Consider the following 13,256-nt stretch of genomic DNA (forward strand, 5'->3'; position numbering starts at 1 on the left):
GTGTGTGTGTGTGTGTGTGTGTGTGTGTGTGTGTGTGTGGAGGAGGATCCGCAGGTCAAAGGTCAGCAGAAGGAGGACTCATAACTCCCCCATAACTCACTCACCCCCCCCCCCCCTGAGACCTCAGCCTCCCCCCTCCGTCTGATCTTGAAAACACTCCCCGCTGTGTTTTGCCGTCAGTCTCCTGATTCAGGAGCTGAAACACATTTGTTCAGGTAGTTGAGTTCTGAGGTGCTTAACTTGATTATTTCCATTTTATTTTGCTTTTTTCCGGACTTCATTTATTTGACAATTTTATTTACATTACAGATTATTAATACAAAATATAATCACAAATATATGCATCCATCTTCTTCTGCTAATAAATGATGATGTATTAATCAAGCAGTATTACACTTGAGGATATGCATTAAGTTCAGTGATGTGGTCAGGACCGGGGGGGGTTGTGCCAAGGTCTGAACGGCGTGACTGAGGTGCTCAAATGGCTTTATTGCACACCCTCAAGTGTAATATTGCGATTATCCACCTCATTCGAATTCCAATTCTTGTTCTTAGAAACTATTATGGGCTCAGCTTCCAGTGGGATAGCGTCAGTTACAGTATTGCCGTTTTCCCACTGAAAAAAGCGCGTGCACACAGGTTTTTCAGACATGGGAAAGACATAGGCAGGAGAACAGGTAAACAGTAGACGGCATCAGAAACAGAAACAGAAGTCTGACAACTTTTCAGTGGTTTCTTCCTTTCCCTTAATTAAAAAGTGGCAAAGTAATGAGTCCTAAAACGAGGGAGTCCGTTAACTTTTTGCACTTCTGGTTCCCTCGTCTCAAAGTCTCTGGGTTTTTTGAACGGGTTTTTGGTAAAATGCCTTACATAAGTTCTGTGGTTAACACAGACTAAAGATATTTAGACATTTTGTTCTGCAGATTTTCAACTCTTAAGGATTTACTTGTCTTAAAAAAGGCAGTTGGATAAATCAGACTCCAGTGATTGTTGTTACCAGACACAGAAACGCTTCCACTCGCCACCTTTACAGCTTTACAGAGTCGCACTTGAACTTGTAGATTTTTCTGTTTAGAATATTTGTCAATTGTTTTAACGTGTTTTTACAATATTTGTAGTAGTGATGTTTAAGTCAAAACATGACACTTTTCTCACACTCACATCATGAGTGCATTTTTTTGCAATGAAAAATAAATGACGGATAACTTCTGACTCTGTTAGAAGTAGAATTCTCCCAATCACGCCATTCGTCCTCAAACCCTCATCCACGCTGTGGTCAGAGATATTTTTCCACAATCGTCCTCCCATCGCTTCGTCATGGCCGGTGGAATCTGCCCCACTTCTGCTGCTGTGGAGTTTTGCCTTGTAATCGGCGGTCTTACAAATTTTCGGCAGGTTCTGATTTGCTCAGTGCTTCGGTCTGTCCCGGCTTCCTCCATTTTTTCATGGACTCAAAAAGGTTGTTATTGTTTATTTCTTATCATCAATGCATCCCCGATAAATTCAGTTCTTTAAGAGTTTGGATTTTTTTAAACTCGGCTATAGTCCACTTGGGCTCGGATGTCTCCGTCTTCTGGAAGTGGAGAAACGTACGCCGTCACATCCCATTACGTGAGGATGGACGGAGCAGAAAGAATCCCGCCAGAGTTGAATCAGCTTCACGGTTTACTTATACAAATTTCCTTTTGATCAGTTTATGAAAAGGGTTAAACTCCCCCTCTGCAGATGACTGTGGTTTTTATATGGATCATGTTAAAAGTGCAGTAACTAATTACTTTCTTCAGGGAGTTATTAAGTAAAGTAATGCAGTACTCTTTTTGCTGTGTTGACTACTTTTAACAAACCCTGGTTCGTTTCCTTGGATAGTCCATCACATTTGGGGTGTTGTGAAACTTCATTTGAAGTCTGACACGGACCAAACGAGTGAAACCTGGAACAGTTTATTTGTGGTGCGAAAGAAGATGAATCAACCACAGCATTTAATGAGAGGAGACCTGATTTTAGCATCATTTCAGAACTAAACCAATAATAAATCCATCTACTGACTGTGAAATCTGTCCGTGATCTCGTAATTGATCCTGATGAAGACTAGTGCCGCTGTGATGGACATGTGCATCTGCCTAGCTGCACGTTAACGTTTTTATATATTATTAGTCAATAATATAGTCAGATTTGTCTGGTGATCAAGTGTTTTCCAAAAGGTAAGCTTATTAAAACATACCTGCATTCAACAATAGGACAAGAACATCTAACGGGTCTCTCTGTCTTCAGTGTCGCTGCAGAACTCGCTCAGAGGCCGACATATAATGACCCGATCAATGACCTGATCAAAGACCTGATTAATGACCTGATCAATGACCTGATCAATGACCTGATCAATGACCTGATCAAAGATCTGATCAATGACCTGATCAATGACCTGATAAGACGTGTTTTCCTCTGTCGAGCAGCTGCTGAAAAAAGCCTTTTCTGAATTTTCTTTTGTAATGTGCGAGCAGAACAAAGGATCAATACTGATGGCACCCGCAGCAGCTCAATAACGTGATCGATTTGCTGTCGCCCGATGATGCTTACAATCACTTTCTTCTGTGTGAGCTCTTTGAGACACCAAAACGTAACATAAACATAATCACACGATGACCATCGAAGTGCCGCATGAACTTCTGGCAGAGTAGGTCCTGATGCTGCAGGATGACAGACGACGAAACTGTCCAATCAACAGTCGGCCGTCAGTCAGCAGAACCGTACGTTTACTCCGCCTGGTTTCTTTGAAGTGAGAGCGAACAAACCCAACTCCTCCCAATCGAACAGAGTCCCGGACTATTACGTGTGAAACTACCTAAATGTTTACTGCAGCGGGATGCTGGACGGTGGAGACACTTGAATCGTCCTCAGACAAAAAGACAAATATGTTTGGGGATCACTGATTGGTGGATTTACAGTAGGATTTGTGGCGTAAATCCACAGTGGGTGAGTTTAACTGAACACAGGTTTAAAGTGCAGATTTCTGCTTGAAAGTCAACAGAGATATTATTAAAACGTGGAATTTGGGATCATAAAACAAAAGAGCTGTAACTGTGAAATATTTTAAATGTGCGGATATAAATCAGATGTGTGGTTACTGATACATGGAGTAGAATCTGTCTTTATTATATTTATTTTATTCATCATATCTGATGTGTGTGTGAGGCATCTGCCCCTCTGTGACAGCACGTTACGGGACATGAAACTGGTCTGTTTCTTCAGCGGTTTTATTCTCAGCTGGATGTTTCTGGAAGGTTCCCCCGAGCCGGCTGAATTACTGCAACCTCGCTCCGTTTGTTTTGTCAGAAATCCACGGCGGACATCTTTGTTTATATGGAGACCAAACGGGAGTCGAGTTTCCATCTGGTTTGATAATCAGTCCAGTGTGTGTTCACACACACACACACACACACACACACACACACACACACACGTCAGAAGCCGATCTCCATCTGTTTACATTTTACTGCCGGTGTGACGGAGCTGCAGGAGCTCTGGACCTCTGTCTCCACACGAGACATTGGACTGTATTAAAGACACTGCTGAAGACACAAAGACACTGAGAGACATTGAGAGACACTTGAGATAAACAGAGACACTTGAGATAAACAGAGACACTGAGTGAGACACCAAGACACTAAGAGACACTTCAGAGACAGAGACACTGAGAGACAGACACACTAGACTGAGACACTTCAGAGACACAGACACTGAGAGACAGACACACTAGACTGAGACACTTCAGAGACAGAGACACTGAGAGACAGAGACACTAGACTGAGACACTTCAGAGACACAGACACTGAGAGACAGAGACACTAGACTGAGACACTTCAGAGACAGAGACACTAGATTGAGACACTTAAGAGACAGAGAGGCTGAGAGACAGAGAAACTTGAGACTGAGACATGAAGAGACAGAGACGCAGAGAGACTCTAGACACTGAAAGACACAAAGACAGGGACTTCAGTCACATTTCCCACTCTTAATGTGAGGACAAATAATCTTTAAAGAAACTGCAGCTTTTGTTCATATTTTTCCAACGAGAATAATGAGAAACTTCGTGGAGTCTTTAAGTTTCCGTACACTTGTTTTTATGTCCATTTTCCTGTTAAATAATCTGAGCTAGAAATCAGAGGAAACAAACCGCTGTAACACTGATTTTAAACACTGATCTTTCCGAACTGTAAATCAGAGACATGATCAGTGAATCGGTGTAAAGTTTCCTGTGTGATGGTAGTTTTGTGGATGAAATCAGATCCAGACTGAGAGAATAACTGCTGTCGTACACGACGAGCTGAAAACACAATGAGGAGAGAGAAACTGTCCTCACACCGACACGGGAAACATTTCATCATGTTTTCTGCCGAATCACTTCTCATTTCTCTGCAGCTGTTACATAACTAATGTTCAGTGGAAATGAGACTTCACTCAGATTTTATTTGACTGGCTTTATTTCCAGTGAATCTGGACTCTGCTTATTTTAGTTTCGTTTGCTGGGTGATCTTCAGGTGCAGTATATGATGGATATCAAGTGCCTGCCATTAAAGCCGCAGAATTTGGGGTCAAAATACAATAATCGGAGGCCAGCTGATAAAAAGTGGAAACTTTAGTATTGATGGATCCGTTCGCTGCTGCAGGTGTTTATACTGTATATTGTAACGTGTTAGGGCAAGGCGATATGGCTTCAAATCAAGACTACCTTGCAGTACACAAAATATATCTCAGTATTTTTAAATGTCCTTGACACTGATGGTAACTACTAAAATTACACTTGGGTCAAACCTTAAGCCCCTGTGATACTGATAGTTTATGTGGGTCTTCTGGTCATTCTGGTCTTGACGGAGGCAGATTTGTGATTGTATTTATGTTTTTTTATGTTAAAAGTTTAAAACTGAAACCTGTGACTTAGTGAATGTTGTCACAGTAAATCTTAAAAGTTTTTATTCACGTCACACGAAAAAAAAAGCAGTTTTCATACAGAGCAGCTAGTGTGATGAACTCTGTGTTTTCTGATGACTGTGAAGTCCTCTGTTAGAATTGAGGATATCGATTTTTAAAAATGATGTGGTTAAAGTCGAAACCTGTGGCTCTGTGACGTTTTATTTTGTAGTGAGCAGGAAGTGCGGTCCCTGGTGGCGTCTCCCGGGGCTTGTGTTTTTCCTGGCAGTGGTTGTAGGTCCCCCGACAGGCGTCAGCGCTGGCTGCAGATTCTTCTTCTCTCGGAGGAAATGAGCTTTATGAGCCCAGACGGCTGAGCCACATTTATTATGGAAATCTCTACAGGAAGTCACGAAGGGCTCCGCTCGGCTGCACGCTTCATTACAGCCCACATGTGACCAGTCCTCCCAAAACTGTTTGTTTCTGCACAGAAACTCTGGTCTCAAAGTTGTTTTTTTACTGCAGCAGTAAGAATATTAAGTATGAGCGAATTTTCTGTATTTCTTTAAAAAAAAAATTAAAAAAAACAAAGAGGACACTAAGCAATTTAACAGTACAAACAGTTTAACAAGTTAACAGTTAAACAAATATTTAAATAAAATAATATAACTTAATTCATATAGCACGTCTTTGGCAAACAAGGCAAAGCAGAAGCAAGAAGTGTTTCTTGCAGAGGCAACATAACTAAAAGAGCCAAACAATAATGCCAAAAGAAGGCCATACAAAAATTCAAGAGAATTAAACAAGAGAGAAAGAATGTAATCTTCTCAAAATGACAAGAAAACCTATTTTCCTCTCATTTTGGGGATATTACTTGCAGAGTTGCTTATCATCTTATTTTCTTCATGTTTTCAAAAGAAATTAAACTTATATCTCAAGGTTTAAATGTTTTAATACTTTTGAAATACAAGTAAATCTTCACAAGAAAACTGATGTCAATCCAGGCTTCAAATGGTTAAACCCGAGACAACATGTTAGTGAATGGAACATGGGCCAAACTAAAAACGTAGTACACGGCAAATAAATGTTTCCCAAAGACGGTTTCTGTCACTGAAGTTTGAGTCTGAAGTTTCTCTGAAGAGAAGTTTGAGTCTTTTGACCAAATCTTTTTAGAGTGTTGTCATATAATTTTGGTTTAATCAACAAAAACACATCAGTCTTCAGAGTTTTCTTCATGCACATTAAATTCTTAGGTCTCCTACGAATTTTATTTGACATGTTACCTTTTTTTATGCTTCGCTGTTATCACGTGCTGCCTGTTGATCGTTCAGCAGCTGCTGAGTTTATCTGTTAGAGCAGAAGCCGTTTGTTCGGGGAACATTTGGGGGAACAATCAGACGTTTCACATGAATTCAAATCTCTCTGTTTAAAGTAACATCATTCTGGCTCTTTTTCTCCTTTATTTGACAGATCACAGCGTAGACATGTGGCAGAGAGAGAATTATGACGTGCAGCGAGGGTCCCGAGACAGAAATTAAACCTGATCCGTTGTGGTTATGTGGTGTGCGTTGTGACCACTCAGCTACCAAGACTCTCCTCCATTATCCCCTCTGACAGCAACATGAAAAATACGGCCGACTGAATGTAACCTCAACGTTTTCAGTGGAAATATCACAAGTGACACTCCAGTTGACCCTTTGCTAAGCCCCTCCTCCCTTGGTTACTGTTGCTACAACTGACAAGCTTTCACATCTAACGTGTGAAATGTGGAGTTTTCAACTTTATCATTGAGTGATATTCCATCAAAAAGTATAACAAAATTTCTGAAAAAACTGTTCAGAAATATCAGAGAGAAGTCGAGAGAAAGGTCTACAACATGCATGTGAGAGCTGCATTCATAGGATCATTTGTTGGCGGAGTACTGACCGGGACCTGCAAGTCCGACAGCCGATACCCAAAAAGTTTAGAGGGGTGTGTCGAAGTTTTCGCCTTCCCAAAGCCAAAGACCCAAGAAGAGAGATGTCAGATATGGATAAAACAGCGTGGAAGACCACATGAACAGCTGAATCCATCAAAGATAAATAAAAACATCTTCGTTTGTTCCAAAGAAAGATGCTAACTAACATTAGCTAACACTAGCTTTGTGTGCTACGTTAAATTATTCTAAAATAAATTCTAAAATATTCTTCTTGAGTCTTCGGCTTTGGGAAGGCGAAAAACTCGACACCCCCCTAAACTTTTTGGGTATCGGCTGTCAGACTTGCAGGTTCCGTAAGCACGATGCTTCGGCATTTTGGCTCCTGCTGAAAGGTTGTCCGGGCTCCCGTGCATAGTTACGGTTGCTAACGTAGGGCTGGACAGTGGCCGTCCTGGGGAGGGGCTTCGTGAAGGGTCAGTTGAACTGATACTTCTGGTAAACTGTAAGTCATTTCACTGTAAAATAACTGGCAGAAAAATACTGGCAGCACAGATGCAGCAGTATACCGTTACTTTACAGTGAAATGACTTTACAACTTATTACTGTAAAACAGAGGTACAGTAAATCTCTTTATATACTTCTTTTCTGATCAGCCCAGAGTCGTCAGAGTGATCCGGACCTCCATCAGAACGAACAGCTTTTCCGTCTGGATGATTAAATGATGTTTACTGTCATGTAAAGTGGATTATGATGGGAAACTCTCTGTTTATGAAGTCATGGAAACAGTTCTCACAGCGCGCCGTTATTGTGCACATAACTTTATTAGCATCATTATACACAGACAGGAATTTATGTGTCTGCTGAAATATCGCTGCCAGGTTACAAGCTGCTGAGGTGGAAACGAGGTTTATAGACATTTCTCCACCTGAGGCCGAAAGCTGCAGAACTGCGAGGAACCTCAGATGAGAAGAAAAACGTAAAACAGAAGGTTCAGGTGGAACCAGACAGGAAGTGGTTCCTCATGTGTTTCCCTTTGTTTCCTGCTGCAGGGTCATCACCTACGAGTGCTGTCCCGGTTATGAGAAGATTCCCGGAGAGAGGGGCTGTCCTGCAGGTACAACCTCTGACCTCTGACCCCAGGACACACGTATTACATTTAAAACTTAAATGATAAAAACTTAATGAATAAAAAACATAACCTATAAAAATGTATTTTAAAAAACTTGACTTATTATAATGTATAAAAACTTAAAAAAAAAACAACTAAAAACTGAAAAAATAGCTAAAAAAAAGTAACTTCTTAACAACTTAACATAGAAGAACCTTAGATTATGAAAACTAAATGTATAAAAAACTTAACTATAAATACATAACTTATAAAATATCACTTACAAAAGTATTAAAAAGAACATAACTTATAGAAAACAAATTCTTAACTACAAAAGCCTTACTTATAAAAATCTTCTTTTTTTTATCTTATAATACAAAAAAACTGAGCATGTAAAAAAAACAAAAAACCCTTTCCATGCTGCAGAGACCAGAACTGCAACCCTGAATACTATCACATTTGCATCATGGGCGTTCTGCTGCGACAGTTTGCTGTGGATGAAGCCGTTCAGACCAGCAGGAGGATCACTGATTTATTTTCACGTTTGTTGACTGTGTGTGTGTGTGTGTGTGTGTGTGTGTGTGTGTGTGTGTGTGTGTGTCTCTGCAGCACTGCCTCTGGTAAACATCTACAACACTCTGGGCGTAGTCGGAGCCTCCACCACTCAGATGTACTCTGAACGAGCCCAGCTGAAGGCCGAGATTGAAGGCCCGGGAAGCTTCACCTTCTTCGCCCCGAGCAACGTGGCCTGGGCCGCCCTGCCCACAGTCAGTAACCCAACAACAACACCCGAACAACCCTAACACCACCTGGTCTTTGACTTCCCTCTGAAGCTGCAGTAACAATCAGACTTCATGGTTCAAACTGTTTGTGTCAGATTTTGCGCACGTGTAAAAAGATAGTAAGAGAGAAGTAAGAGGTCATCATCATAACATGAAGATTTCTTTTTAATTATATATTTTTTAAACTACATAATATAACCTTTAAATATTAAATATAGGAATATATTACCCATAACCATCATTAGCATAAGGAATAAAGAGAAACAGAGCATCCAAACTAATCTCAGACATAAATGCAAACATTGAGATGAGGAAACAGATACAGAATTTAAAAAATAAATAGATAAAAATAAATAGTATAACAGTGTTATAATCAGACAATATACTGTGTTTTGCATGGGCGAATATCCTCCTTTAGAAATGACTAGATGAAAACGTTGAGCTGAGAGTGTATCTCTGTGTCTGACGGTGTTGTTGTTTCCATCGCTTTTAGGAGATCCTGGACGCTCTGGTGAGCAATGTGAACATCGAGCTGCTGAACGCTCTTCATTACCACATGGTGAACCGCCGGCTGACCTCCGAGGAGCTGAGACACGGGTCGTCCTTCGCCTCCATGTACCAGGACTTCCCCGTACACATCCACCACTACAGCAACGGGGTCAGAGATTCACTTCACACACCAAGACACACCGACTACATTTATGTGCACACTCATATTCCACTGCTGTACTAATGAAACATCATACTCTGTTTGGATATTCTCAGTTAGCCATCTTTTTCTAAATTTAGCATTTTCCGATTAGGACGTGGGATTTACCGGTATTATTCAGGTTTTAGGAGCATTTTTTTGAACAGCACATTCAGAATTTGAGTCTTAGTTGGTGTTTTTAGTGCAGTTTGTTACATACAGTCTCTTTATGGTTCGCTCAATGTGCTGTACACAAATCAAAAGTTTGCAAAGCTCCAGTATGGCTCCGGTATAGCTCCGGTATAACTCCGGTATGGCTCCGGTATGGCTCCGGTATAGCCCCGGTATAGCCCCGGTACAGCCCCGGTATAGCTCCAGTATAACTCCAGTATAGCCCTAGTATAACTCAGCAGCCTCAGCAGTAACGGTTGTTCTGTATGTGGATGGTTAATAGATTTCTTCTTCTGCAGATCGTGACGGTGAACTGCGCTCGTCTGATCAAACCTGACCAACACGCCACCAACGGCATCGTCCATGTGGTCGACCGCGTTATCACCGCTGTCTCTAACAACGTGCAGACGCTCATCGACATCGACGACGACCTGGAGACGCTGCGAGTGAGTCAACCTATCCATCTGTCCACCAGTCATAGGTCAATGTAAACATGGCGTTACGCATGCTGACTTCCTGTCTCTGTCTCAGACAGCGATGGCGGCCGCCGGTCTGACTGCCATGTTGGAGAACGAGGGTCAGTACACGCTGTTCGCTCCCACCAATGAGGCCTTCGAGAAGATTCCTCAGGAGACCCTGAACAGGATCCTGGGAGACCCTGTGGCCCTGAAAGGTGACCAGCAGGAGGCGCTCTGATTTATCTGAAGCTTTAGACCAGGGGTGGGCAATATTTTTTTCCAGTGGGCCATACTAACTCCGAAAAAGTAAGTCAAGGGCCACACGATTGGACATGGAATTGAAACATGAAATATTTAGCACTGAATTATTTTAAACTACACATATTTGGTGGGAATGATTGTGTTACAGTAGGCTATTTGCCAGCCCACAATCTATGTAATTGCATTATCAACTTTTAAATTAGCCAAACATTTTGTCAGTGTTCTGATATCCACCACAGGTCACTGGAGAAACACGCCGTACAAATATGGACTCAAGGCAGATTGTTTTAATATTATCAAAACTTACTGACCATTTAGGAAATGACTGCATTAATGAATGAAGAAAATAATATTCACAGACACTACTTTTAAACAAATACATGATCATACTCATGAATATTACAATTAACTACTCAATTAACTACTCTGGTATAGTGAGACTGTTCGATTTATGTAGACAACCCAAACTTTAACAGACCTGCATCATTCAATGGAGAAAATATTAGGCTAACATCTTTTGTATAATTGTATTTAGGAAGAAACACACAACTCCTTTGAATTACAACTGTGAGAAATGACTGTGCATCTTGAAAAACATTGCATCCAGCTGTTGTAACTAAATTATTACATTTAACTTTTATTATTTACATTTAACATTTCACACTGTTTTAACAACTATGGCAGTCATCACGCTGCAGATTGATAGTGCACACATTGTGTCTGTACCCAAGGAGCTCCAAAAAGTCCGAATGGACCCGCGTATGCGTCACAGCTGTGTGCGCACGCCCAGTACATAAGATTTGTCTGCAGTTAATGGGAACAATGCAGATGGTCGCCTCTCTTTGCAGGACCATCAAAGTCCGGCATCATTTGTGATGTTGCAGTGCACGGCACAGAGGACAGATGTTCATCCGACAGCCGTGATCTGTAACGTGACTTGTTGTAGTTCAGCACAGAAAATGTTTGTCTGCAGACATAGGTGGATATAATCAAAACAAGCAACCCTGTGTGCATGCCCGCGCAGGTTCGGGAACCACGTTTGGTTCGGTGAGCCATAAAAGCTCTCCAGTGTGGAGGTGCTGAACTTCTCTTTCAGAGTCAGATCGCACTGGATTTCAGTCAGTTCGAGTTGCACATCTGGGGACGCTTTCTCACTGTCGAATGAAAAGGGAGTGGGCACCAGCCCCGGTTCTGGTTCATTCTTCTTTAAGTCCAAGAAACGGCGGTTGAACTCAGTTGGAGGTGTGTCAGAGTAGTGGAGTATCTGTCAGCGTGTCAGGATGGCACATCCAGTGTCGCCGGCGTTGGGAAATGTGTGGAAACTTTGAGCACTGTCACGTGTGAATACAGCTCATCCACAAATGCGTTCTTGCCCTGTAAATTCACATTTAGGTTGTTTAAATTGCTCAGTACATCCACCTGAAATGTAAAGTCACACATCCAGTCCAAGTCTTGCAACTCTGTAAACTCTTCTGCTTTGCCTACATTCCCCAGAAACGTCACGATCTCTCCTCTGAACACGATGAAGCACCTTCTCCGGGCTCAGCCAGCGAACGCTGGAGTGGTGCAGCACGTCCGTGCGCTCGGCTCCACTTTCCTCCGGCAGTCGGTTGAGCCCTTGGGCCCGGGTGAAGTTTACAGGTTTTACCAGCGTTTTGATGACATGATCCGGTTGCAACACAGATTTACACAGCGAATCTTGGTGAATGATGCAGTGTAGGAAAATCTAATCTTTCATTTGGTTCTGTATCCTCCGCAAAAGCCCAACGATCTTACCAGTGACGTTCGAAGATTCATCAGCGGTCGTAGAGGTCACACCCGCTCGTTGTCCCGCTCATCGTTTCCATGGCAATAAATTACTCCACGATTTCAAAGTCATCATTGATCCCTCGTATGAAACTAAGTAGCTGGGCGATGTCTTTGATAGCTGTGCTCTCATCCAGAGCAAAATACATGAAGTCAGCTGCTGTTTTCAGCAGTTCATCAGACAAGTCTTCATCAATCACTTCCACACGCCTCGTAACAGTCCGACGACACAGACTGATATTTTCAAATTGACTTTTATTGTCAGGGCAGAGGATGCTAGCAGCCTCAACCGTACAGTCTTTCAAAAACTCACCCTCAGAGAGCGAGCTGCTGTGTTTGGCTAGCCTATGAGCCAGCACGTAGCTAACGTTTGTGACTGTCTCTTGTATGGCCGTCTGCTTCGTTAAAAATATTTTGTCAGGCGGTAAAATTGGAGGACAATTTCAGGGCCCTTTTTTCTCTCTCCCGCACTGATAGGTTTTTGGCATAGTTCACATGCTTGGTAGAAAAATGTCTCTTAATATAATATTCTTTGAAAACAGACATTGTGTTTCGGGGTCGTAGATCAAAGACGATGTACTCATTCACCTCCAGAAAAGATTTTGCAGGAATCTTTTTTTAAAATTTTATTTTGTCTTTTGTGAACATCGCGGGCCAGACTGGGACGGCCCACGGGTCGGGTTCGGCCTGCTGGTCGTAAAATGCACATGTGTGTTTAAGACAGACGGGACACCTGATCGACCTGACTGCTGTCCTGCTGTCTATCTTTCCACCTGTCCTCCTGTCTACTTGTCCTCCTGTGTACCTGTCCACCTGTTCTCTTCTCCTCCTGTCTACCTGTTCTCCTGTAAACCTGTATACCTGTTTTCCTGTCTACTTGTCCTTCTGTCAACCTGTCCTCCTGTCCCCCCTTAGACCTACTGAACTACCACATCCTGAAGCACATGCAGTGTGCCGAGTCCATCGTGTCAGGGTCTCCGATGGAGACGCTGCAGGGGACGGTGCTGGAGGTCGGCTGTGACGGAGACCAGATGACTCTGAACGGGAAGGCCATCATCACCAGGAGGGACCAGCTGGGGACAAACGGAGTCATCCACTACATCAACGAGCTGCTCATCCCCGACTCAGGTACTGATACTACCAACAATACTACTACTAC

The 13,256-nt window shown here is 42.3% G+C and overlaps 1 protein-coding gene across 1 annotated transcript; it reads left to right on the top strand.

Moving 5' to 3' along the window:
* Positions 1–1,560: 1,560 nt before the first annotated feature.
* LOC121938066 (transforming growth factor-beta-induced protein ig-h3-like) lies at positions 1,561–13,225 on the top strand (the record flags this gene model as incomplete). The annotated part of the gene is made up of 8 exons (XM_042481353.1): positions 1,561–1,663; positions 2,283–2,429; positions 7,794–7,937; positions 8,541–8,698; positions 9,207–9,371; positions 9,872–10,018; positions 10,104–10,245; positions 13,013–13,225. Coding segments are annotated over exons 1-8 (1,219 nt in total), but the record flags the coding sequence as incomplete, so codon positions are not given.
* Positions 13,226–13,256: the final 31 nt, after the last annotated feature.

Source organism: Plectropomus leopardus, unplaced genomic scaffold (assembly GCF_008729295.1).
Source record: "Plectropomus leopardus isolate mb unplaced genomic scaffold, YSFRI_Pleo_2.0 unplaced_scaffold28352, whole genome shotgun sequence".
Classification (NCBI taxonomy): Eukaryota; Metazoa; Chordata; class Actinopteri; order Perciformes; family Serranidae; genus Plectropomus; species Plectropomus leopardus.